The following is a 26846-nucleotide window of genomic DNA, read 5'->3' on the forward strand; positions in this document are numbered from 1 at the left end:
GACAGTGAAGTAGTTGTTGACTCTCTTGCACAGGCACATAAACCACCAGTTCTGTGACTGGAGCTGCCAAGGGGGAGGCAGGTCCCAGTGCTGTCTGAGGGGGACCAGCAGCAGCACCCCAGATTACAAGGCCAGACTAAGCTCAGTTACTTTCCATAAAGCTCTAAAGCTCCAATGCTGGAGAGAAACCTCAGAGGACAAACCTCAGAGGAGATCAGATGTGCTGCATTCACAGGCCAGACTGGTACTAATGCAAAGCCAAGAGAGGTGAGCAGGACAGCAGTGATGGGACAGTCACATAAACCTGTGGGGAAAGAAAAACTTTTGCAGTTTTTCTTCCTAACCTCTTCCTTCCTTGGAAACCATTTGTTCCATGCCCCAGCCGAACCTTTACTGACATTTCTGCTGAAGGCAGAGAGGCGGCTGGCCAAAGTTTGTGCCACGTGCTCTAACACTTGAGTCCAGCCAGAACAAAGTGCTCCAAATCCAGCTCCAGCACTTCACAAAAGGGCTCCTGTTGGACAGGAATCCCAGCCACCTACTCGTCCACGAGCTGAAGAGGAACTCTGAAATACAGGGCAGCTGCCAGGGAAGGAAGGGATGGAGCGAGGGCAGCAGCACTTGCTCAGAAGTCGTGAGGAACATCTTGAAGGAGACATTTCAGAGCCTGCCCGGAAAGCTGCAGACAGAAGAACTAATGTAGAAAGTCATCTCAAGTCTTTTTGTCACTGAGGTGCACGCAGCAGGAACGTGCAGGGCTCTCCAGGCCTCTCCTTTTAAGGGATCTGAAAGAATCATCCTCCTCCAGTTACACCTGAGTTACACTCAGAAAGGGTCCTTAACACAGGGCCTCCTGCCCAGCTCCCTTCACTGATTTTACACCCCAGTACAGATCATCTGACTGATCCTGCCTTTTTCAGCCACAGCCTGCTGCAGCTCTCACCCACAGGAGAGGCTGCTCCCAAGCCCTCCTGGGATCAGGAGCCCTTCCTGGGTACAGACTGTCTGCTTCCCAGGGAGGATTCCAGTAAGAGCTTCCCTGCCAGCAGCCTGAGGACTCCAGATATGAAGCACTTCCCTAAACACTGCACACTAAGCTGTAACCACCCTGCCTCGACTGGATTTCTTTCCCTATTTATCAACAGCAGGATTTGTCTCATGACCCTGGATTAGGAGAATGAAGCTGTTACTGCAGCTGCTGCTTGCTCAAGCTCCCCAACCTTAAAATTACTGAGGGCATACAGCAGCCTCTGACTTGCACATGGAAAAGGCTCCCCATGTTACATCATGCCAGAATTTGTCAAGTGAGGAGCAGGCAAATCTCCCTCCTGTGAAACAGAAGGCCAGAGGAGGAAGCTGGCCTTGAGGGGTGCAAAAGTAACCTTCACTTGCAGCAGAACTGAAACACAGGCTCATTCCACAGCCAGCTACTGTGTGTGGAACCCAGCTGAGGATGGCACACTCCTGTGTTAACCTCACCAAGCTCAGTCATTCCAAGCAGAGTTTATCCACCGGAATTTGTGCTCTTTTTGTACTCCCCTCTCCAGAAAGGGCAATGAGACACTGTCCTGCTTAGAGAGATCAATAATGTGACTCTGCACAACACTATGACAGCAGAAACACAGGCTTGGACCTGGGATATAGGACAGGGGTCTGTCCTATGTCCACAAAAACACCACATGAGGACATGTAGGCTGTGGGTTTGTGCTGTCCTTCATCTCACAGCAAACCAAGAGCCGTCCCCAAACCTTTGCCTGCAATATCCAAGTGTCCCCACAGAACCCCCACAGCAATGTCCACCCCGCTGTTTCAGCAGCCATATTCTGGCTTTCAGAAAAGAGTTTCTTTCAATCTCTCTGCAGTGCATTCTGACTTTATTGCTGGTTCATTCCAGCTCTCTGGTTTGCAACACAGTCACACTGTGCTGGATGAACCAGTATAACCACAAAGAAAAATCTCTAACAGGAGGAAGGGCAAAGTGGGGACTTCAAGCTGGACTTCCTATGGAAGCAGCACAGAACAACCTCAACAAGTATCAGTTTGTAATAACTACCAAAAGGCACCAAGTCAGTCCTACCTGCAGCTGGTCACTGCTGACAACCCCTGGGGGTGACTTCTGAGAAGCCAGACAGACCAAAACTCAAAGTCTTTTCAGCCTCCATTAGGTCTCTCTGGAGGGAGCAGAAGCTGAGAAGCCTCCTCCTGGTCACTCCACACACATTCCTCCTCTCTTGCCTTATTTTCACACCCTGTTACAGGGCCTGAGAGCCCTGACTTCACGCATGTGACTGCACACCAGAGTGGATGGGAGAGCATTTGGCTTAAACCACTTCTGATACTCTGCCCAAAACATGAGGCCAACTTCTCCCAGTGCATGTGACAGGGAGCTGCTCTAACACACACAAAGGCCACCAAAGCCAGTGGATAATGCCACATTCATCTGCTTGCTGGACACAAGACAACTGACAGCCAGAGGAACAAAAGCAGCTATCACAGATGAAAGGCACCATTAAACCCGCGTGCCTGAAATTCAGCCTTTCCGCTGCCCTGAAACGCCCTTTCAACAGCCACAAGAACCAGAGCCCTCCTCTCCTGACCAAAGGCTCCTCCAGAACGCATCCAGAAGGCCAGACCCTCAGATTGGGAGCCAAGAAGCAGTTCAAAGCCATGCCTCAGTCCGTTCCGTGTCTTGGGATTGAGTTGCTGCATTTGATGCTCCAGGACCCTTCTGACCCAGAGGTGGGAAAATTCTCCAACACCCCAACTAGGCTTCGGTCTCTCCCTCAACTCTTGTTTAACTCTGCCACTCCCTAAATTTATCTCCTCCCCCCACCATCAGCCACAGTGCTGACTGCATTTAAAGAATGGGAAAGTCAGGGAAGATGAGGAAAAACTCAACTGCATCCTTGGATTTCTCCCACTGTAACAGTGGGAAGGGCTCCAGGCTTGTTACCAACACTTTCCACAGAGTGTAAACCATCGAGTCACAGCTTTGATCTTTCCAACTGTACATGAAAAGATGGGACTCTGCTCTGGAACCATAAAAGGATCCCTAAAGATCTTCCTGCAACCTCTCCTGTCTTCAGGTTGGTTCAGGGGAAGAGATTTGCATCAAGAACACGCAACTACGTTACTCTGAGGTTTCATTCTAAGCTGACACATAATTAGGACACACCTCCACTCTTACCAATCAAGCCTGGACACAGCAGCCAGGGGAAGGAGTGGAGCAGCTGGAATAGCTTGTGCCTGAATAACCAGCAATAGCTGCCCACTGATGAAAGCCTGAAAGCCCTGGCTCAGTGGCTGTTGCCCAAGGACTGTTTCTGGCCCAGACTGCAAAGCATCAACCTGAAAAGCTCCCAAATTTTGCCTCTGGCAGTGAGGGGCTTTGGCAAGGGCTGGTGGGAACACAATGACCTCTTGTGCCACCCTGGAGCAGCCAGGAGAGCAGCAGGACTCAAGCAATGAGAGCTATCATGCTGCAAGGAGGGGAAAAAAGCTGCAGGTCTGACAATGCAGTCAATGAGGCATCACCTCTAGCCCTCATTAGCCCTGTCCATCCTCAAAGGGAGAGGGGTTCCAATGTGAGAATTCAAACTAAATCCACCCAAATTCCTGCTCAGGACTTCTGAATAAAGCGGAAATTTTTTCCCTTTAAACAAATCTTTTGTTGTTATTGTTGAAGGAAAGCCAAAAAGCCAACAACAGCCAAACACAAGAGACAAGGTGTTCCCAGATGCTTTGTAAAGCATGAAGGTCCTTCCGGGGGAGGAAAGACTGCCTTGATATTAGCCTGTGTACCCCATGGATCTCAGTCAGTTCTTGCTCTACACATTTTTGTTTTCCTCCTCTGTTAGTTTCCATCTCAAATTAGCTCTAACACAGAGCAGGATGTTGATTTTACAGCAGGATAGCAGAAACCTGCAGCGCCAGCTGGATGGAGAACACGGCTCACTGGAACACTCATGTTGCTCATCTTCCCTGGAACAACACTGCACAGCCTCCAGCCTCTCACCCTCTGCCTTTGCTTGGCCAGGCACGAGATTTGGGCATTTCTGAGGTCCCAGAGCAGATCCTTGCAATCTCTGAACTGTCCCACGGTGGAGCTGCCCTTCCTCCGCGTACGCTCTGTACGGGAACGCTCAGAGCTCTCCTTTACAGAGAGATTACCAGGAAACACAACAATCACCCTCCAGCCCCCACCCAGCAGAGACTTTCATTGTTCCACTTGCCCTCTGCCCCCCATGTTTTCCTGAAGTGCATGCAAGCAAACAGCTCTGCTTCTTGGATGGTCACTCACCTTTTGTTTTCCTGTCCACTGCAACCGGCTTTTTAGTTTCTGCTGTAAGCAACAGCTCGTAGGGGTGCTCCTCTTCCTCAGCTCCACTTCCCCTGCTCTTCCCCCGGGCAGCAGAGGCCTAATGAAGAACAGCACAATGTGGTGCTCTGCAAAGCAATGCTTTGTCCCAGCATAAACCCCACAGCTCCTATGCCACGGGTTAAGCAAAGAATTGGCAGAGGCCAATTCACTGTGGAGTGTGAGCCAAAATGGAATACTCCCCTTTGGGTTTTTTTAACCCCCTCAAAAAAACCCCACCCAAACCCTGTTAAATTTTAGTATTTCAGGCTGCTGACAGCTTTCCAGCACTGACCAACTGTGCAAGAACTGCAGACAGCCTGGAGGGGGAAAAGAGCTGAGACCGTTATTCCGGTTCATCCCAACTCAGACTCACTGTTGCTATTGGAATTTGCATTGTCATTCACTTTTTAGCTGCCAGCCCTATTAGGACAGGGCTGAAAAGAACAAAAGCCCAAATCCCTGCCACCCTCTCAGGCATCTCAGAGCCACATTTCTGACCTCAGGATGTATGGCATATTCAGAACTGAAGAGCCCTCAGGCAGCACTGTATGAACTCAGTTTAACTTCAGGATGTGCAGAAGCGGTTGTGCTCAATTAAATCCCCAAAGCCTCTACTTAGAGCTGGTTTGTAACCCTGGCAGACTCTCCCTGAGCTGTTCCATGTGCAGGGACGAGGTTTTGGTGCAGGATCCAGACGAGTCTTGCTGCAGACTCACACATGTTGGTCTGCATCAATGCCAAGGATGACAGGCACTGGATGCCCTCATGTGCCATCCCAGTGCTGAAGGGGCTAAACTGGCCACCAGGGCACTCTGCTGGCCAAGTCGGCTGCCTTTCAGCACCATCTCCTGGCCAGACCCCGGCAGGTTGCTGCAACCTTGTCCCAGGAGCTCAACATGATCCGGGAATGCACCCTAAGAGGCTCCAAGAAAGCTGGGGAGGGGCATAGAGTGATAGAAAATTGTGAATGCCCTGGAAGTGTTCAAGGCCAGGCTGGATGGGGCTTGCAGCAACCTGGTCAAGTGGAAGGTGTCCCTGCCCATGACAAGGGGTTGGAACTGGATGATCTTTAAGGTCCCTTCCAGCCCAAACCATTCTGTGACCCCATGTGTGACTATATCCAACCACAGTGGGGCAAACCCAAGCCAGAAAGCAAACAATCCCTACATGCTGCCAGGACAGGGAAGAACAGGTCTGAACAAAACCTGTCCCCAGGGAGGGCTCCTACTGCTCAGCCCCCTGGACCCACCACTGCCTTGCCAACAGAGCATACACCACCTCCTGCTTCTCCCCAAAGTGAAAGCACCAGAGCTGCTCCAAGGGCAAACTGATACCTACCTGACTGCAACCCAGCCAGGAGCTCTGGAAGCTTAAGGAGTCTTGGAGAGGCACCCAAGAGTCAGCAGCACAGACAGGATTCTGGCATCCACGTGCTGTTCTGCATGAACCCAGCTGGCTTTTAAAGTGACTTTCCCAATGGGAGGAAACAGGCCATGTCCGGCATGGGAAGTATTTATTCTACCTGCTCTGAGCAGGAGCTGCCAGGCAAACCTGCTCCTTTTCCAGGTGAAGGAGCTCATAATGAGCAAATAAGGGAAAAAATTCTGACCAGATGGTGGCACAAAACCATCAGACCAGAACAGCGGGTAACAGGTTCCTGCCAGTGATCTTGGAAAAGTCCTGCCCAGCAGCAGCCTGTTAGCACAGCAGCAGCCTGGACCTTCAGCCAGGCTCTGGTGCTCTCCTGATACTCCTGTGGATGATGATTCCTGTGCTGTCCTCCTTAAATGCGCCAAAGGCAGGAGCTCTCCAGTAGCACACAGTTCCTGGTTTCTGCTGTGTGAACTTTCACAGGCCTGGTGACACTGGATTTTCTCTCTCTCTCATCCTTCCAAGCTCTAAATAGAGTTTCAGGTTCAAATTCACTCAAAACAAAGACCATTGCTGGAGAACCCTGCTTGCTCTGTGGGCTCGGTGACCAGAAGCAACACCACCAAGTAAAGCTTTCTTCCAATTCAGCTTTCAGTTCTTCAGCCATGTTGTTTGAATGTATAAATGTTCATTGCTACCAAAGCCCAAAAATAAGATGCTGTGAATAACGAGGATGCTCTTTAAGGTGTACTTAATCCACAGCAGAGGACTTTGAAACACTTTTTAAAGGGTAACTCATCTCTTCCTCTCTTCTCCCTCCCCAGAGCTGCAGACCAAACTCCTGGAGCCAACGTGGCGCCTTGTCCTTGATCTGCACTTCCCTTCCGGAGACAAGCAGTAAACAACTGGAACTGAAGTTTAATTTGACAGTGCAGACTCTTACTCAGCTCCAAACCCAGAAGGTTTCTGCAGATAGTGAAAGGCACCACTCAAGCACCTCTAAACAATCAGCTCTTTTGCCTGTTTGTACCAACGTTTTTCCATGATGAAAGTGAAGTTTCTTGTTTATGCTCATCTGTTTTGACTGATAGCCCCAGCTTGGCAAGGAATAAAAAGACTACTTTGGAAAACTAGAGTTTGGCCCAACCCCAGAATACTCAATGACTAAGTGTCCTGGCTCCAATGGGAGAGTGGGGCTGGAGGGTGGCAGATTGGGATGCTGCAGCAGAACGTTTACAGCATTCCCGGATCATGTGCACGCCTGTCTGGCCCAGGGAGAACACGCTCTGAGGTGATAAAAGATGGGCAAGAGTCAGAAAAGCAGAGCAGGCCAGGAGCAGCAAGCAGCAAAGGATCAGCCCCAAACTCCTCATCAGTATGTCCAAAGGGTCATTTCCAGGCAGCCACATGCTGCCTGTAAGTTTTGTCACTGAAGTTGGTCACATATCAAGGTCTCCCCAGCGAGTCACTCTGCCATTTGCCAGCAAGATTCCCTTTAATGGATTGTGCTTCCAAAGCCATTAAAGGCAGGACAACACAGCAGGTGTTTGGTAATTAAACATGGCAAGAAAGCTCAGCAGGAATGGTCAGGGCACGTTTCCCTCCCTCGTGTTTATTGTCATAAACAAGTTCTGCTTCCCAATTACGCCATGACCTGCTGCCCAGCTCTCCTCTGCCAGAGCCAGGCACAGGACTGGTTATCACCCCCTGCATTTGAACAGCAGGGCAGGGATCAGCCCACAGTGTCACAGCCCAGTTTCCCTGTTCACGCACAGCTCAGAGTTTACTCTGTCTCTGCAGTCAGTTCTATTACAGCAGGCCATGTTCACCCGTGTCTTGTGTGGATTTGACACACTCCAGAAAACAGATCTCATTTATGCCTTGCAGAACTGCAGCAGATCAGCACATTCAAAGAAAGCACCTGCTGAACCAGAGCCTGCTCTGACAACAGAGGTGGCACACGCTCCATGGGCTTCACACACAACCCACTGCCTTTGGGAGAGCACAGAAATCCACAGGATTTGGATTTGCTTTGAAGGTTTTCCTGGGTGTCAGCAGAAGCTGCCAAGGCACATTTGTGGTTTCCCACAGCTGTGTCTCCCAGAGAGTCCTTACATCTGAGGTTCACAGGCAGGTGAATAAGATGAGCAACAGGAAGCCCCAGCAGCAACCATATGGAATGGGAGAGCTCGAGTTCCATCAGAAAGCAGCTCACATGCACTGACCCCTGCAGAAGGCAGCTTTAACATGTGCTGGGCCAGATCCTCAGCTGAATTCAAGCCCCTGATCCCTGCTCATGTCAGTGGGACCCACAAGCTCACGCAGCTCCTCCACAGCTGGGAGCTCAGAGGAAGCAGGAACTCACAGCCCCTCTGTGTTTCAGTCCAACTGAAGATGCCTGTGGTGGGATCATTACTAGTGGGCAATGGTCCATATTGCAACGTGGGTCAGAAAAATCTCTTCCTAAGGGAATTCTCAGCCAAGAATAGGAAAGTAAGGCTGAAGGTCAACTCTGAGGTGCCCTGGAAGAACCGGACAAAGGAAGTTCCCATGGTAAGGGACAGCAGCAATGCTGAGTGAGGGAATACTTCACATTCACAGCCCAACGAGCACAGGAGGTAACAGCATCCTTGGCTCCTCCCAAACTATTAAACCCAACGTTTAAACCACTCTCCCATGAAACACCCCAGAGCAAGCCCCATGTACCTCACAGGGAGCATTGTGGCCTGTCTTCTTCTCCACATTCTGCTCCTCCTCTTCATCAGGCGGGGGCTTGGCCGGCGGGGGAGGACGTTCTCTCTGTGGGTGAGACAGACACTGTCAGCTCTGCTGGTACAGCTCATCCCTTCTGCCTCCACCAGCTCTATGTCCCCACTGCTGTGGATGCAGCAACAACCTCTTCAAATTAATCTGGGTGGAGGAGAAGTTCAGCCCTAACAGCACAGAGCTGGGCAATGGCTGCTGCTTTTCCTCCTCTTCCTCAGGACACCGATCTGCTCACACAGGTCTCACTCACACCCAAACCAGCATCTCCACGGCACTACACAGGGGAGTGAGCAACGAGCTCATGGGAAGTAAGGGCTTGTGGCTTAGTGAAACTGATGCCAGAGGCATCTTTTATAGTGGAAAACTCTAGAGACCCAGAAACAATGCTGCACTGCTCTCCTCTGATATCCCGGGATTGCCACTGGGCAGCTGGAGCTGCTGCCTGTCCCGAGGCTGAGCACATCCCGGGGCCACCTCCTGCCCGGCCACAGCTCCATCTAATGGCAAAGGGAGCAGCAGAGCTGCACTGCTCAAACTCAGCAAGTCCCGGGAGAAACTCTAGCGAGCTATTGGAGCATGTCCCTCTTCCTGCTCTCTTTTCACTGCAGTTCAGCCTCTCATCTTTCCTTACTTGTGACAGAGCTGAGCTTATTTCACAACAGACATCACCAGCACAGCACAGTGACAAGATTTGATCAGTAACAGGACAGTGCACCTGGTACTGCACACCTGAGAGATCTGGCCAAAATGTCCATTATCCAAAGCTTTTGACTCATTTCTATTCTACTTGCTCTCAGCACAAGCCAAAGGCTGCACCTCTTTGCACAGAGGGGAACCATGGTTACTGTGCCCCCAGCAGTTTAATTGTTCACTGCTGCTCTGCCTTTTGTCCAAAAATGCCTCCACAGAGCAGGCTTTGGAAAACCAAGCAGAACACAAAGCCTAAAGCTGACCCAGCACTGCAGGGCCCGTGTCCCACCTGCCCCACAGCAGCCTTCCCGCCAATCGCTACTGGGGCAGCAGATGCAGCTGACAGAAGGTGAGGAAGACTTCTCTGGGGACAGTTCCAGGAGCTCTGTGCTGCCTTGTAAAGCCTGGAGTACCCTCTACAGAGCTCTGCAAGTAATACACAAAAAACCTCCCTTTCACTGCCAACTAGTCTCCAACAGGTTATTCTTACAGATAATTTCCTGAGAGCCTCAGCTTTGGTAATGCAGTGAGCAAGACACGAGAAAATGCTCCACAAAAGTTTCCAGAACTTTTTCTGGACAAGAAGTCAGCCCTTCTGTGAATTGTAATCTCCTGACAGACCAAGATTCACTGGCACCAGTATCAAAACTGTCAGAAAACAGGATACAACACAAGGTAAAACAAAGAAGTGGCTGCTTTTAGGTAATCCCTGTGAACAGGCCAGGGAAGGAGCAGAGGCACCTGCCTGTTCTGATCAATGTCAGGGAAGGATTTAAAGATTTCTTTAAACTTGAGCAGCCTGCTGCAAAACCTGACCCTGCAGGTCAGCCCCCTGTGCCTCTAGGGCAAGCAGCGGTGAGCTACGTACAGGCCTGACTCCAGCTGCTTTGAGGCCACTTGGTTCAGCTTCCTTATTCACAGATTCCCGGTCGGATGATCTCCCGCTGGCCAGGCTGTCCAGGGAGTGGCAGGATGTGGCATTGTACAAAGCTTCGTACGGGCTCTCCTCTTCAGGGTTCACATCGAAGTCGATGATCAGCTCTGTGACAGCTTTGTCCACATCACCTGAGTGGGGAAGAAAGAGACGGGATTGTCATTGGATCTCCCGACCTCGGTGCTGGCAGGGAGAGGAATGTTGGTGATGCCCACCCTGAGATGTCCGGCCTGAGGCATCGGTGGCTGGAGCGAGCGGGGCTGGAGCAGATTTCTCCACAGCTTTGGCACTTTTCTTCCCAACGGTGTAATCTGCAAGGGGGTTGGGAGACAGGGTCAGCTCACGTCAATCTGGTTTTCTGTCTCCTTCAGCACATGGTACTTCCTCCCTCGTGGGTGGAAGGCCAACTGTCAGCTTATTAAGTGTCCAAAAAAAAAAAATTATTAAAACTTGCAGCTCAGATCCCAAAATAGAAGCAGGCGGCCCCTTTAATCACAGGCACAAGGGTAGGGATGGTCCTTTGAACTTTCAGAGTCTTTAATCAGAAAGCTGCAAAGCTGCTGTACGGACACAGAGTCACGGAGCAGATTTGTGTTGCAGACACAAGCTCCATCACTGAACAGTCATAACAAGAGAAACCAATTGCAGCTGCAGCCCCCAGCCACAGGCAAAGCCAGAAAACATTCAGCTGATGTAACATCCAAGAGCAGCTCCCTCCCGGGGAAAACTAACAGCCTTTATCTGCAACACCTTCAGTTTTAAAGCCCATCTTTGTCTTCAGTTTCAGAATAAAGCTCAAACCTACCAGCCTCACAGGCACAGCTTAGTTAAAAGTCTGAGAAGTGCTTTGAACCTGCAAAGCTCCCAAATGCTCAGCGTGAATAACACACCCCAGCTCCAAATGCTTCTGATCCTCCCCACAGCTGAGAGGAAATGCAGACAGCGTAATTACAAGGTATGAATTTAGCCAAGATGTCACATTTCATTCCCGAATTTGGACAGACACAATGGACCAAGCGCCTTTATAAAACACAAGTAATCAAGGCCTTTTCTGTAAATCTCATCTGCAAATTCCATGCCCAAGCCTCACAACAAGGCGAGGAGCAGGATGTGAGATCTGTGGACAACGATTTGCCTACACAGACACATAAAGGGGAGTTATAGCAGAACCATTTCTAAAGCTGATACTTTGCATTCTGCAAGCAGATTTAGGCTATCCTTAATTTTAATTAACTTCAAAAGTGTGCTAAACAAAGCTCAATTAAGCCCATTTAAACTGTAAAAGTCACGCCACACTCCCTCAGCAAAGGGCTAATTCTCCTAAATCCCCCCAAGTCCTCCTCCAAACATTTGGTCTGGAGAAGCTCACCCCAGCGTTTCAGCACCGCTCCTTCCAACACCGCCCAAAGCTGCTTTGCTTTCAGCACTTTCCAGGTCTAGAAAGGCACATCCTGTACCTGCCCTGGCACAATCAGCACCCCAAGCTTTCCCCTCCTCCCCAGAGGCAGAGCTGCGTTACCCACCTTCAATGAGAGCTGCTATGTGTTGGCTTTTCTGGGAAGGAAGCTCCCTCACAATGTCCAGAGCGGTCAGGCCTCTGTTATCCTTTATGTTCACATCAATACCTGTGGCAACAGGGGTACGGAGGGCAAAAGCAAGAATATTGTCTAACTGTGTGCAGGTTCATGTATTCCATCAAGTCACATTTGTGATCATCACTGGGGGGGAGCTATAAAACACTCTAGAGACAAATCTAAAGCCAAACTCTAAGAGCCAACCTCTCCTATATCCTGCTCCGAGGAGCTCCGACAGCTGGATGGAGAAACCTGCTGCACTAGAAAAGGATTTCCTCAAGCTCTGGGTGAAGGGATCACCACATTAGTGCTTCAAAGGGGGAACATTCTCTCACCTGCAGCCAGCAATATTTGTACCACATCTGTCTTGCCAAACAAAGCAGCTTCGTGCAAAGCACTGCCTTTCTCAGTCTGCAAATTAAATGGAAACATAGCATGAAGCCAGACAGCAGGGAATGGTGAGGGAGGCATGGCTTAGAGGGTTACAGAAGCAATAAATACACGGCGTTGTACACGAGGTGTGGGCAGCACTACCTACGGCTGAGGACGGACTATCAGCATTACTACACTGCTGAGGATGTGGGATGGAAAAATGGGGATGGTTCCATCAGAGAGACCAACAAAGGGCCTTCTACAGCTTGGCAAGAGGTCATGTCCTGACAAGAGAAAACAAGACCCACATACAAGCCATTGCTGTGAAAACAGCACATTCACAAGTGGCTTGATAGGAAGAGACACGTTTGCCTCCACTGCTATCAAGAGCTCACAGCACTGCAGGGCAGAACAGCTTCGGCCACAGGGTGTTTCTCTCCCTCACTCTGTGTCTGGGGCTTTGCCCGGCCCCTGCGCAGGCGTGAGGCATGCACAGCACCCGAGTCCCTCCGGGCAGCCTCCCCGAGCAACCCAGAGCTGCACAGACAGCCCAGCAGAAGACAAAGCTCTCCTCAGCTTCTGCGAGCGCTCCCTCTGCGAGGAGGGTTGGTGGAGCTCTCCAGGCCCCAGCGACCAGCCCAGCCCCACTCAGACACACCAGATACCTGATAGTTGCTGTCCATGCCAGCATCTAGGAGGACGTGGACCACAGCTTTGTGACCGTTCCTGGCTGCCAGGTGCAGCGGAGTGTGTTTCTTAGTGTTGCAGCTTAGCAGGTTGGGGTGGGCGTTCAAGAGCATCTTGACCACTTCCAGCCTCCCATAGAGCGCGGCCAGGTCCAGGGGGGTCTCGAACTTGTTGTTGCGCATGGTGGGGTCGGTGAGCTCCTCCAGCAGCACCTTCACCACCTCGGTGTGGCCGTGCTGGGCCGCGCAGTGCAGCGCCGTCTCGTTGTCGTTGTTCTGAGGGGCACAAGCGGCAGCGCGTCAGGGCCGGGGCAGCGGCCGCCCCGCGCCTCGCTCCAACATTGAAGTTTAAATGCAAAAACAAGACAAAAAAAGCAACGGGGAAGCAGAGAGCCCAGTCTGAACCAGCCTGAGTAATGTTTCACCATCTCCCTGGGCATTTAGCATCCCCTCACAAGCTCATTGACCGGCCCACCCAGCCACAGCTTCGGGGATGTCCAGAACAACGCACTTCAGCTGTTGGAAAGAGGGCTACAGATGGACCAGCCTGCTTTCCAAGCACTAGCGTCAGAATCCAGGGGCCATGCTAAAGTTAAAGGGATGTTGAGCTGTATCCAGATTCCCATTAATGCTGCTGGCACCTGGGGAAGGCAGTCTGATATCTTGGCAGCATCCCACACTTCAGGGTGCCACAAAAATAAAAGGCTAAATATAAGGCAGGTAACCTGTTGTGTGAATTCTATTTGCTGGAGCTTCATCATCATCATTTTAGATTTAAACTTCAATTGTTTAAAATCCTACTTATCCTGGTTATAAGGGTCATTCCATCTCTGCAAATCTGGCTGTTTAGAGAAAGGGTGCACCCAGTCCCATGCACTTTGTGACCCAGAGAGCCGTGCAATTCCACCACTGCAGGAACAAGCCAGGGCTCAGGTCAGCTGAGGGAAGCAATGTCTCAGTGACAAGGGAGCATCCCAGCTGGAAGCCAGACCCACACCAGTGCGTGCACCAGCAGCCAGGCTAAGAACCAGCAATGCAAAGCCCAAAGGTGAGCAGTCCAACACTCCACATGTGTAGGTGCAAAATAGGAACATGGCCAGATCTAACAGAGCCTTTCTTCAAATTAAATTCCTCTCAATTTTCTAGTTTTACTACTGTGTGTCATCCACAGAGGGATTCTGGTTTAAGCACTTTAGAAACAACTATCTGACAATTTGATCCTAAAAAAAGTTTAATACAAACAGTTACACACTTCAACTGAAAGAATCGCAGTTGAATTTGCCATTTTAACAACACTTCCATTAAAATAAACAGAATGTTTTTGTCCTGCTGGAGGCAGCAGCACCACTGCAGAAGGGAATTTGATTCCTGCCTGCCTGCTGTGAGAGCACACGCACGCCTTGGGACACTGCTCAGTATTTTGCACCGTGTCACAAACCCGCGTGGCTGCACGAGGACTCGGATCCTGTGGAAGTGTTCAGTTGCTCTCAGGCTCACAGGAGTCCTGTCAACCCCCCCACTTGTCTGCATCTGGCTTTTGCATCACTTCTCAGCCACGGGCAAAGCACAAGCGAAGTGGGAGCTGGGTGAGGCTCCGGCAGCTGCAGTTTGTACAGAAGCAAAGCGAAGGAGGCAGGATCAGGCACATGCAGGGAGAGGGGGCAAACGAGGGCAAAGCATCACTGCCGGCACAGAAAGTCCAAGTCAAACAGGCTCTATCCTGGGGGGAGGCACATACACGTGGACAGAGGTTACTGCAGGATACAGAAGTCTGCACAAAAAATATACAAACGGAGTGAGAGGGGACAGAATAGAGAACATCAGAGCTCGCACCTGCCCGTCAGCTCACACTGCTGCTCTCGGTTATTTACAGGGTTGGCAAATCCCATTATTCCCCTCTGACAGGGTTGGGAGTGCAGGGATCAGGGAGCCCACGACAGCTGGGCCCAGGCTCTCAGCCTGGGCCGCAGCATGAGGGATCCTCACTGCCAGGCTTTGTGGAAAGACTGGATGACTGAGCAGTGGGTCCCCGTCCCAGAGCTGTGGGGGCACACGCTGTTCGTGCCATGCCAGCTCTGGCTACTGGGGATTTCCCTAGCTAGGACTGCCCCCCTCTCCTTTCTCCCTAGCACTGGCTCTGTATCCCTCAGGGGGTTTTAAAGCATGCAGCAGCTCCAAACACCTGCCTGAAGGCTCAGAAATGGAAACACAACATCCTTTAAAAGCGTAATTGTTGGAGACTTCCCTCATCTTGCCTGCAATTCAGTCCAATTTTCCCTAAGCAGACTGGGGCTTCGATGGTTGAGGCAAAATCCCCAGACTTTCCTCCTGCAGCAGAGATCACCAGGCAGTAAAACTGCCCTGAATCATCACAGAAAGTCTCTCCCAATTTCAGACTGTTCAGTGGAAACTCCCACTACCACCTGAATCTTTATTGCCTCCATTTTGGGAAAGTTTTGAGCAGCCCAAAATACTACAGTTCTTCCAGGCATGGGAGTTTGCTCCCTTCCCACGTCACCTCTCCAGGCACAAACCAGAGCAGCAGGCAGGAGTGCTCAGACCTACAGATGTATCAGAGATGGAAAAGGAAAATTCCATCCCAGCAGCCAGAAGGCACATGGCTTCAAATTTCAGAACTACTTAGAAAAATAGAGCACTCAGGAGGGCTGAGGGGCTGCATTCCTGCAGGAATCCTTGCATCCCCCCAGCTCTCAGCTGGGAGAGAGGAGTTGGGAGCAATGCCCGTCTGCAGAGCAGAAACAGGACATGAGCAGGGATGGCTCTGCTTTCTCATGGCCTCCAGCATAGGTTTCAAGCCCTGGTAATGTGATACCACTCACCACACACAGCCCTGCTGTTCCTCACCCCGTGCTCAAGTGGAGAACCCATAGCCCCTTCAGGCACCGTGTCCATCCCGCACCCCCCACTCCCAACACACCGTGAGATGGCTCCAACTGAGCCAAGGGAGACTTGGTTTAAACAAGGGCAAGTTTTCTGACCTACAAAGATCTGAAGGGTTGGATAAACTGCCAAAGAAAGGCCACAGAGCTGTCCCTCTCTGAGGTTTTTGAGAAGTTGGTCAGGAATAGTGTAAGGAGACTTGATCCTGCCCCAGGGTTAGGGAAAGCAGCTACATGGCCCTTCAGTCCCACTCAATGTACTTCCTTTGTAGGATTTTTGTCAGTGTCTGAGTGTCCAACACAGTCCTGCCCTATGTCAATAGACAACCTGCTGCTTGACTGCTCCAGTGCCCCTGAGAAAACACCACAGTTTGTGTGACAGGTACAATTCCCCATGCTCTTCATCACACCTGGCCAGGAACTGGTGCAAAGCTGGTCAGAACTTGTGATGAACCCAACAACTGTGTGTAAATCATCTCTCTCTCCTTAAAACCAAAGCAAAGGTTCCCAAAATCTTGTCTTGCTCTAGAGAGCACCTCAGCCATTGTGAACACTGAACTGAGGCTTTAAATAATGCCCTTCTCCGCAGTATAAAACCCAAATTAGAGGACTCTTTAAACAAAAATCCACAAGAAAGGGAACTCCCAGGATATTCCCGCTTTACATTCCTTCTTCATTCAACATCCCAATACTAGAGGGTGTAAAATTTTACTTGGTTATTGTCAATGTTTTAGGAAGCTCCTTGCAGGCAACTGAACTGCTCAACTATGATGTTTCCACAGAAAACATAAAGGCATAAAATTCCCATCCAGATTTTTGTAAAAATCCTCGATTTGGATGAGCTTCACGGGATCGCATTTGTGCTCAGAGTGGGCACTGGTGACCCTGAAACAGAACTCTGCAAAACCACGCCTAACTCCCAGCAAGCACAGGAGCTCTAGCTGTGTGTTTCTAAGGTCCTGCAGATCAAGCAGAGGGAAACTCTGAGAGACAGGAATCAGCCATGGATGGCTGGATCCAAAGTAACTGGCTGGAAGCAGCTGTGGCATGGTGGCTCATGGCAGAGGTGTCTCAGGACAGAGCAGCAGATTGTTTGCCATCCCTGGCTTGCAGCTTGACTGTTTAGAAATAAAACTGAAAAATGGTGTCTGAGAAACCACCACCAAGAATTTGATTTGCTTCTTCAACAGCTGTCTCAGCACATTGCATGAACTGATGTTGTGTCTTTTGTAGCTCAAGAACAACTGAAAACAAGAGAAGAGCAAAACAGGTCAGAAAACAGGAACAGGAGACCAGGGCTGAAGGGTCAGACGACACCACGGACTGAACATCAAAAGAGAGACTGATGTAATAAGCAGGACATGGAGGACTTGGGAAGGGAGGCAGGAATGCCACTGTCCTCCCTTCTTCCCACCACCACCATAGGAATTAACTGTCCATTCAAACAACACACACAGCATTATGCATTTGATAGGAGAAAAGGCATCAAAATTCACTCCAAACAGCCCACAGAGAAAATGCAACCATGGTTAAGCAGGGAAAAAAAAATTCCTTCTCTTTGCATTTATCAGCAACATCAGCACATGAAACAAAACCTAAAACATTTAAGTAACATTACCTTTGGGAAGTCATCCAGCTCAATCAATCAAACTGACCATCACTGCGAGTCCTACAAGGCTAAGCAAGGAAGGAGCCCCCAGGAAAGTAAGGAAAAGCTTCCCTTTAATTATGTTTCTATAACTGCTTTGAAGAGAGAAACCCACAGTAAATAAATGGTCCCATTTTCCTTTTCCCCAAGCAGCTGCGAAGTGAACAGGTATTATTGCACCTGGAAGCACGCGAGTGCAGCTTGGAGTGATGATGCAGTGAAATGCTGACAGCAAAGTACACACCTTGGCATTGATATATGGGTCAAAGGGGCCGTACTTTTTGAGTTCTTTGATCTCAAGAGCATTCTACAAAAAGGAAGAGGAAAAAGAAAAAAAATGTGATAATGAAATGGGTGAGATACAGCAACAAAGCAATGGGTGACTCCAAGGGGTGGAATGCCAGGACACAGCATCTTGTTCCAGTCAGAGCCATGGCCAGCAAAAGCCATTCCAGCTGGGATTGCTGTAACCTGGACCAGGCTCCAAGCACAGGCTCCTCAGCTGACTTCTCTCATTTAACAGGGTTCCTACTAAACAGACATTAATGAAACATTACCTGGAAGGATCATACTAAGCTTTGGGTCTTTGCAAAGATGTCCCCTCTAGCTGCCCTACTCAGAGCAGAACATTCACACTCAGGGGCCCTCACTCAATTCTTGTCAGATTGATTGAAAAGGGTTACCTGCACTCAAGCCTATGCAACCAGACTGAGTGCCTGCAGCTGTGCCTGGAGACCTGATTAACCACAGCCCCAAACCAGAAAATTATCACCAGAGTCATCAGAACACACACTCCTCGTTATTCCTGCTCAATGGAGGAGTGAGAGAGAATTGCACTACAACCAGATTTTTCATTCCATGATGTTTTAGCAGCATTTATCCCTGGGGCAGCCTAGTGCAGTGAGTTACCCGTCCTGGGAAACTTCAGTGTGGCACTTGAGTCCCCACAAAGAAGGACTGGGACTCCTAAACCTGGCTCTGAAAGGAGTTTGCTCCCCAGCTTCTTCAAAACTACCATGGAACAAATCAACAGCATGGACCCCCCAGCTGCTCACCTTGACCGTGAGCTGAACTCAAGCCAGGGGTGTCTGACCTACCTGGGAATTACCTTTGGGATAAATGTTGAGGTTTAGCCTGGTGGCACTAAGGTAGGCAAACCTATTTTGGTTTACTCCTTTCCTCCTAAAAGAACACCTGAGTGGTTTGGGAGCTGATTCACAGGGACATCAGATGTTCCTGCCTAAGGGACAGGATGATTACAGCCCCTTGCTGCTTGAGCCACCTGATTTGGACCTGTCACTTTGTGTCTGCCAGGCTCACCCAGGGAGGGACAGTTCAGTGACACTGCTCAGCTGGCCTCGCTCACAAAACCAGTTCCTTAAACAAAACTCTGGAACAACAGGAATATTTGGGTCTTCCAGCAGTAGCATTTCAGTTTGTTCCCTGGAACTCTAAGATACCTCTGATGCCCATGGGGCAGTTCCACAGGAGCCAGCCCTCTGCAGTGGACACAGCTGTGTCGTATCCCTCACTCCCTCTGCACCCCAGACCAAAACTGTCAGCTTGACAAAAGGAACAAATCCAAGAGGCTTTTTTTTCTTGCCTGATTGTGAAAATAATTCTTTAAGATTAAGCTAGGGATTTATCTGGGGGCAAGTAGTGTTAAAATTATCTTAGAACTTACAAATTAGTGAACTGGAGCAAGTGCCAGAGACAAGCCAGGAGAGCAGCTAAGAGAGCACGGCCAAAGAGACTGAACAAAGCTGCCTGGATTAGTTCCCAAAGGAGGGAGCCAATGGATCCTCTGCAGAACTAGAAACCTGCTCAGCTATCCAGCAGCTGAAAGGAAAACTGTGGGTTAGTTTTAGAAGCCCAGAAGCAGGAGACCACTTCCTAAGTGTTGAGCAGTTCTCATATTTATGTGACTCTCTCTAAAACTTAAATACCTTTTCATCCTACCACTAACTCAGAACTGAATGTACTGCTTTAGGCAGTGCCCCTCTTATCCCACCAGCAAGTAGGACCTTACAACCATTGCTACTGGTTTGGGAAGGGTCAGGAGTCAGCTGAAGGAGTCTCTCTCCATGCCAGGGAAGTGATTCAATGATACATTAGAGAAAATCAGGCAGACCTGCTCATTCACTTTGGTGTGCGAAGGGCCCTGGTGGATGAGGAGCTTCACTATGTCAGCATCTCCCTTCCAGGCTGCCAAGTGCAGGGGGTAACAGCCTTTACAATCTGCCACATTGGTGAGCGCGTCGTTCCTCAGCAGAACTTCCACAACATCCCTGGAAGAGACAAGAACTCCAGTGAGACATTCAGTCCTTGTTTCACAGCTCACATTCTGCAGCAAGTACTGAACAAGAAGTTAATCTGAACAGCAATGTTTCAGACATCCTCTTGAAATGTGATTTTTAAGTGTTTCTATTAAATGCTGCCAAAGGAAATTTAAAAAAAGAAATAAATATTGCTGAGCTGAGCTCAGGAAAGATTCACGTTACTGCCATACTAATGGAGATGAACAGGGGCTGAAGTCAGCCACAAGCCTCTGCTGCAAAGTGAATTGCACCAGCACAACTAAGGTGAATGAAGTTTTTAACTCTATTCCATTTCTTAATATCTCAGGCAGCAATGAGCAACACAAGATCTACCACACTGAAGTTACTTAAAAACGTGATATGTACACAAGGGAATTATTAAGTGGTGCAGGCCCAGACCACCTTGGACTCCAGACAGACCACAGGGATTGTCACTGGGGGAGCCCCTTTCACGCAGTGTTACAGCTTATCCGAATTGCTTAGGAATAAAAGGGTGGTTGGAAACATCAGTGTTTCGAGATGCAAGATCACGCTGTGCAGCAGCCAAAGCACTGACATTCTCCACTTCCCCTGAAGATGGAGTAGTGCTGCACCAGGGCCTTGGCTGGTGACTGAACCACACAGCCGTGGCCAGGGAAGCACAAAGCATCCACCCCCTGTGACCCAAGGCATGGGAACAGCACTCACTTATGGCCATTCAGAGCAGCGTGGTGCAGCGGAGTGTATCCAGTGCTGTCAACGCAGTTCACGTTGGGCCCTCTCCAGATGCTGCAAGACAAAAAATGGACAGGGAAGACTTAGGCAAACAGCAAACAGGGACAGGGCAAGGGCAGGGTCAGCAGAGCTCTCACACCAAGGTGGGTATCTGACAGCTGTGGTTAGGGGCAGTCACACAGAGTGCAGGGCACGGCATCAAGAGGAGGGGTCAACGTGTGAGCACACAGAATCACTCCTCTGCTTCACCTCCTCCTTTCCAGTCAGAGCTCCCACTGCCATACATCCTTCAGCCATACACAGGCTTGCCAAAAAGCATCTTCAGAGGAACACGTGTCTATTAGACTGAACCACATGAGACAGCAAACCATCGACCCACTGCTAATTCACACTCCACAGAAGAATTCTGATGGCTCTGGGAAACTGTCCTGCTCCACAGCAAGAGTCACAAGGGGTGGGTGTAAGTCAAAGACTGTGGGATACAGAGTCTGCTCTTGGTCACCACTGTGATTCCACTGTGACTTCTCACTGTCCCAAAATCACTTCCATCTGTCAGCTGCTGGCAGTCTGTACCAAAGAGTAGGTGGTCTCCCAGCACTTCTGGGAGTGTTAACTTCCCTCCCTTGCTCAAAAACCAAGCAGAACAGATTTAAGTATTAACCCTGGCAAGGATTACTCTTCCCCAACCCCTGGAGGGTGTCCTGTTCACATCAGCACAGAATGGCACAAGTAAGAGGCCAGTGCTGCTCCTGAGCTCGCTGTGAAAGGAGAGTGGTGCCTGCTGTCCCTCACCAGGGCCACCACCCTCTCCCAGAATGGGCATCAAATTCGAACCAGTACATTCTTATAAGCAAACTGGAACTGTTCACCTTTCCTGATGATGGCACTCTCCAGTACAATATTGCTTTTTCTTCTTTTTCTCTACATCTCGAGTTCTTTTACTCAGAGTTTGAATTGAGACACGGGAGATCGAGTATTCTTGTTCAGACTGAGTTGTTTATTATATCTTATCAGTAATACAGCTGCACAGTGTGTGCCTCTTTGTTGGAAAGGTGGAAAATGGCCATGAGTTTTAATTTTCCAAGCTTTTTAAAGTCTAAACTAACCAATTATGAGATGTTTTTACTAACAATCCAATTACTAACTTTTCATGTTCTGCAGTGCAGAACTTTTGACCCAATGACAGAACATTCAGACTTGAGAAGAAGGAGAAGAAAGAAGACATAAATCCACACCCAAAATCCTCCATATTATAACCTATTATTACCTATATCTCCTAAACCTAATTTTCTACATTTCTACGTATTTCCCACAGTGATATAACTTTTAATCGCACAGCAACAGCCTCAGTGCCATCACACAATTTAGGAAACTTTTCCCAGGGTTTTGGATCTAATACAGTGTGTTTCTGAGGATCACTGCCTCTCAGCACTGAAAGGCTGAAATTCTCAGAACCCAGGGTTCCAACAGTACAACCCATGATCTGTGTGTGCTGGCCTGTTTTACACTCCATCCTTTTAGGAGTTACACGAGGCTTATTACAAGCCCTGACAATCCCACTTGTGCTGGTGGGTACAAAACACGGTGCATTTTCCTGCATGGTTTCCTTTGGAGGTAAAATTTAACAGCACCCTCTGATCCTCAGCTGAACTGGTTTAAAATCAGCCAGCTGTGGCTCTGTTTGAAGCTGGCCTTTTCTGAGCAATCCATTTCCTCCCCAGCATGAAATCACAACGACTCATGTGGTCCAGAGGCTTTCTAAAACAGTAGTCATCACTGGGGGGCTGCTAACCAGGAGCACCTCAGTGCCACACAGCAGGAAAGGCACCAAACAAAACCAACAGGAATCTCATGCAGACCGAGTGGAACTCCAGAAGGGAATGAAGCAGCAGGCTCACTCTGCAGCACGTTTCAGTGGGAAATGGAAAGCCTGTCCCTGTCCCTTCCAAGTGACTCCTGATCTGCAGAGCATTATAAAAGGCTTTGCAGTCCTGAGACAGACCTGAGCTCTGCTAGAGGAGAGGCAGCGAAGGGGAAACTTTATCCAAGAGGACGGGCAAGTGAGCCACAAAATCCAATTTGCAAAGGATCAGAGGCTTATCCTGAGGCATCCTGCACACCACTCACTCACCATCCTGTGCTCCAGGAGCAAACGGCAGATCAATACACACATGCAGTGCACCTCCAGCACTGACATTGTTCACAGGATTATGGCTTAAACTACATCCAGAAGGTCAGTGAGACACCAAAAACCCCCACTCAGAGTGTGTGCAGGAGTGCCCTGCCCGATCCAGCTCTGCAGTTCTGAAGCATGAAGGGGACTGAGTAGTGCTCAGCTCTGGTTTGTTCCTGGCAGTGGGCTCTTGCGGTGTGGTTGCCCAAATAATTTATTGCTGGATTTAAAGTGGCAATTAATGGTTAGAACTAGCGCCAGAAAGCCTTGTGTGCAGTCTAGAGCTGTTCTAACACTGCACCTGTGCTGCCTTTGGCTGGGCTGTAACCTGGGCAGTGCCAGAGTCCCGTGGTTTTACACATTAAACTGAGCCGTGTTTGGAAACTGAGCTCAAACTGCTTGAGGGTGAACACATGAAGAACCAGCAGCAATTAACACAAATGTTTCTTTCAGCTGAAGTTATGAAACAAGGAAAACCAGGGTCAGTGGTGCAGTGGGCAGGGCTGGGGACCGGAGCCTGGGACATCCGTCCCCATCGGAGCGTGGTGTCCCCATGATAAAACACTTCCTTAGAAATCTCCAGGGCAATGCTTTAGAGTAAAATGCAAAGTTTGTTCAAGCAGCTCAGAGGAGGAGAAAAGCTGGAGCCCAGGAGGGAGCTGGTCCAGCAGTGAGCGCTGGGTGCTGCAGAAACCAACTGCCAGGATCTGAAGATATTTTAAAAAAACCATCTGCTGTGTCCTCTCCTCCCCTTTGCCTTTTTATTCCTGCAAATAAAGAAAGCTTTTATCACAGAAAGGTCAAATCACCCAGAAGATCAGACTGGAAGGATCCAAGAGGAGAACTATTTATATTTAGATGTGGAGACTGCAGCAAAGTACATCACTCCCTTCCCTCCTCTGCCTCTTCAGCTCTGCCAGAGGGGCCCTACAATTCTCCTGAGGTATGGAAACAGGGTGCTGAGAAAAGCAGAGCACAAAGCCCAGAACTCTCTGTGCCTTTGGGATGCTTCTGATTAAACAGAAACCCCAATCCCAGCACAGGCAGGAGAATGCTGTAAATACAAGTCTTCAGTAAAGGGCTGGAGCCAATTTGACCACTGCTGCATTTTGATTTCATTTCTCCCCCAATTCCCCAAAACCCCTTCACATCAAAGACGGGGGGGGGGGGTTGCTGTCACCTTGTGATCTCTGTTCTCAAAGGATTACCCAGGTCTCAGCTGCCCTTTGCTGCACCAGAGCAGCATCTGAAGATGCTCCTGATGGCATCTGCTTAAGACAATTAAGACTGAACGTTGAGGACATCAGAAAAGCTCTGAAAATAGCAAAATCTGCTCCATTTAAACTATAAAACTCAAGTTTTATCTTGCTCCATGATTCAGCAAGTGCTGTAGGCCTTAAATAAAGCTTCCTGCTTGTGAGAACTGCTGAATAAAGCACATGCTTTAGGTCACAGTGGAACCCCAAAGGTCCTTTAAACAGGACCATATTCGTCCTCTTGCTTTTCCATTTCTTTCTTCCCAACTGCAGTTACTTTGCTCACAAAACCACCCCAGGCAGGGAGCTAAAGCAGAGCCAAGTCTAGAGAACAACTTGGTGTTTTCAGCTCAAACAATGAACCTTTGGGGCCAGATTCTGGTCTCACTAACATGGGTTAAGGAAGCACCAGGAGAGCTCAGGGTGCTTGTGCAGAGCAGAGACTGTTGTGCCCTGTGTATTTACACACCCAACACCAAAGACAAAAAGCACGAGACACCAGCAAACACGAGTGGCTTGGCCCAAAGTCACCAGGAAGTTTAAAGCCCCAAATGTTTGTGTACTTTGCTCAAAGCCTTAGAGACAAAGTGTCAGGAGGGCAGTGAGGGCTGGAGGTGGATTCCCTCGAGTCCATTGCCCAGAGGCCACCACAGCAGGTCAGTCACACATCCCAGCTATCCACATCCATACAACCACTGGATTCCTGCAGCCAAATGCGACCCTCGCTTGGTATTTCCTGCTTACAGATGGAACACAAACAACCCAAAGGCTTTGGGCAAGGCCTCAGGGTTAGAAAGCAGCTTATGTTTTTCTGAAGTGTGAGGAAGGCACTGCTGCAGCCACCTCGCCAGCAGGAAGGGTTTGGCATGGTGGGACTCCCAACAGAGCGGGGACCCTGCTTCCTGCACACCCCAACCACCAGACACTGCAACAGCTTCTATAAACAAACGGCCAATGCAAGGCTGGAGAAGACTAAAGCAGAGTATTGCTGGGGCAAAGGACTCTCAGCCCCTCTTGGCAGGTTTTGGGAAAGCCCAAGGAGAGCAGCTGGTCAGACTCCAGCTATTGGAGTGGCTGCAGAGGAAGCCAAAGCCATGAGCTTCCACTTCTGCACTCATCAACTTCTTGGCCCAGATTTTTATGTGCTGTAAGAAAAGCGGGGAGATTTTCCTCAAAGTCAAAGGGTAACAAACTCAAGTACAAGGTGCCAGAAGGGACAGAGAAAAGCAGGGACCATAATAAAGGCAGGACACATAGAAGTGACCCAGGTGACACTGCACAATACCACAGTCAGCACGAGAGCTGACAAGCTCGGGCTCCATAATCAGATCCACTCCCAACAGAACCATTTACCAGGGATTCCAGGGAAAACCTTCAGGTTCAGTCCACTTTGACTAACACACCACAGCAGTCAGAGCCATGCCTGGTCCTCTGCACAGAGCCAGACCTCAAGCTTCCACTTCACCAGCTCATTCTGAGTGAAGCAACAGCTCTCAACAATAATTGCCAACAGCTCCAGCTTCATTGCCCAACACCTGCAGACATTTCAGCCGGTGTAAGGTCAACAGGGCGCTGTGAGAAACCAGCATTTCCACCAGTGGAGCAACAATGTGCCGCAACCAAACCTCTGATGGCCAAATGATCCCCTCTTCCATGGAAAGGAGCACAGCCTTTTGCTCCTCAGGTGCAGTGGGTGGCCAGGAGCAAGAAACCTGCATGGGTTTGTAAAGCAACAGCAGCCTGTGAAGGATCAGTTCAGGAACTGAGAAGCAGAAGGTGAGCTCATCTGCTTCCCTCAGATCCAGTCTGCCATCTCCCACTCCTTATTTCCAGGGGAGGCTGGTTTGGGTTGGCATAGACCCATGACAACCACACATTTAACTCCTGGGCTTGCAGCTCACACTAGAAAGGAACCAGACGGGGTTGGCATCACTAATAGAAATGTGTCCATCCAAGCTAAAATCCCCCACTAGGAAGAGGCCAGCCCTAGCCTTATGGATGGCTCCTGGCAGTGAAAATGCATTTATTTAAACTTAATGTATGGTGGGGGGTGGCAGTGGGGACAGAAAGGCTGGGTCAGGCGTGCAGTGTGTGCTACATCAGAGAATCCCTCTGAGCAGGGGCAAATGAAGAGCTGCAGGATAGGAAAAATATAGGTCTGGTTTGAGTGCATATGCTGCCCTTTATTCTTAAAAGCATTACAGGCACTCTGCAACCCCCTCCCATTAAGGCGCATTCCCAGCTGATGACAGGCCACGGAGCAGGAGCAGCCCCACACAACACAGGCTCCAACGCTGGCTCTGACCTCAGGGCCAGAGCCTAACAAGCTTTGCTGGGAGAAGTGCACAAAGGGTCTGCCATCAAGTCAGAGAAAGCCAAGCAGTGTCTTTGGGAGGGGTCCAGGAGCTCTGGGGTCTGATGTGTGCAGCAGTAGGAGTATCCCTCTGTCCACACCCTGTCCAAAGGCAGTACGATGGCAGGGGAAGAGCAGGGAATACAGGAAAGCAGCCCCCAGCATGGAGATGGGAGGGTTTGGCATGAAGCCCTGGAGCTGCTGGGCTCATTCAAGGTGGGAAAGTGACCCCTAAAAGAGGACAGAGATTTGATAACATTTGCCAAATGCTGACACACCTCTCACCGAGGTTTATCAAACACTGATTTTGTGGCCCATTCTCTTCTTTTGCATCTGACTATATGGGGTTTTGAGGAATAGGAGCAAAAGGAACCAAAATTTTCCTGCAGAAATTGAATGAACTGAGCAGCATTATGAATGTCATAAACCAATATCCTGGAACTGCAAACCAGAACCAGAGCACTGCTCAGGTAAATGTTCCCCACTCTCCATTTGCAGCTCAGCTCTGCTCCCACAGCACTGGAGAAGATGCACTAAGTGGAAGAAAATACAAGATTAAAAAAATAAATAAGATGCAGAGAAAATTAGCAGGACACGTGTAGATGGTGCAGGCTGCCGCTGGGTTGCACTGAAGCACAATTCCTTAGAAAGGTGCCAGACTTTCCCTTGGCATTCCCTCCATTGACTACTTCCAGAGAAATAGAAGGAAACTGCCTGGGCAGCCGCAAATT

At 49.6% G+C, this 26846-nt stretch overlaps 1 protein-coding gene across 7 annotated transcripts in view; it reads right to left on the reverse strand.

The window, feature by feature from the left end:
* Positions 1-26846, reverse strand: part of ANKS1A (ankyrin repeat and sterile alpha motif domain containing 1A) — a 78900-nt gene that overhangs the window by 39801 nt on the left and 12253 nt on the right. For 5 of the 7 annotated variants that reach the window (XM_068995729.1, XM_068995728.1, XM_068995727.1 and 2 more), the window contains exons 2-11: positions 20307-20387; positions 19433-19589; positions 17546-17608; positions 12733-13029; positions 12031-12106; positions 11645-11746; positions 10337-10432; positions 10056-10252; positions 8438-8530; positions 4301-4418 (exon numbers count right to left, since the gene is read on the reverse strand). In XM_068995729.1, the coding sequence (XP_068851830.1) occupies positions 4301-4418; positions 8438-8530; positions 10056-10252; positions 10337-10432; positions 11645-11746; positions 12031-12106; positions 12733-13029; positions 17546-17608; positions 19433-19589; positions 20307-20387 (1280 nt within the window). The remainder of the gene's footprint in view (positions 1-4300; positions 4419-8437; positions 8531-10055; positions 10253-10336; positions 10433-11644; positions 11747-12030; positions 12107-12732; positions 13030-17545; positions 17609-19432; positions 19590-20306; positions 20388-26846) is intronic. The other 2 variants (XM_068995731.1, XM_068995734.1) reach the window with 1 other exon arrangement.

This window comes from Aphelocoma coerulescens, chromosome 26 (assembly GCF_041296385.1).
Source record: "Aphelocoma coerulescens isolate FSJ_1873_10779 chromosome 26, UR_Acoe_1.0, whole genome shotgun sequence".
Lineage (NCBI taxonomy): Eukaryota > Metazoa > Chordata > Aves > Passeriformes > Corvidae > Aphelocoma > Aphelocoma coerulescens.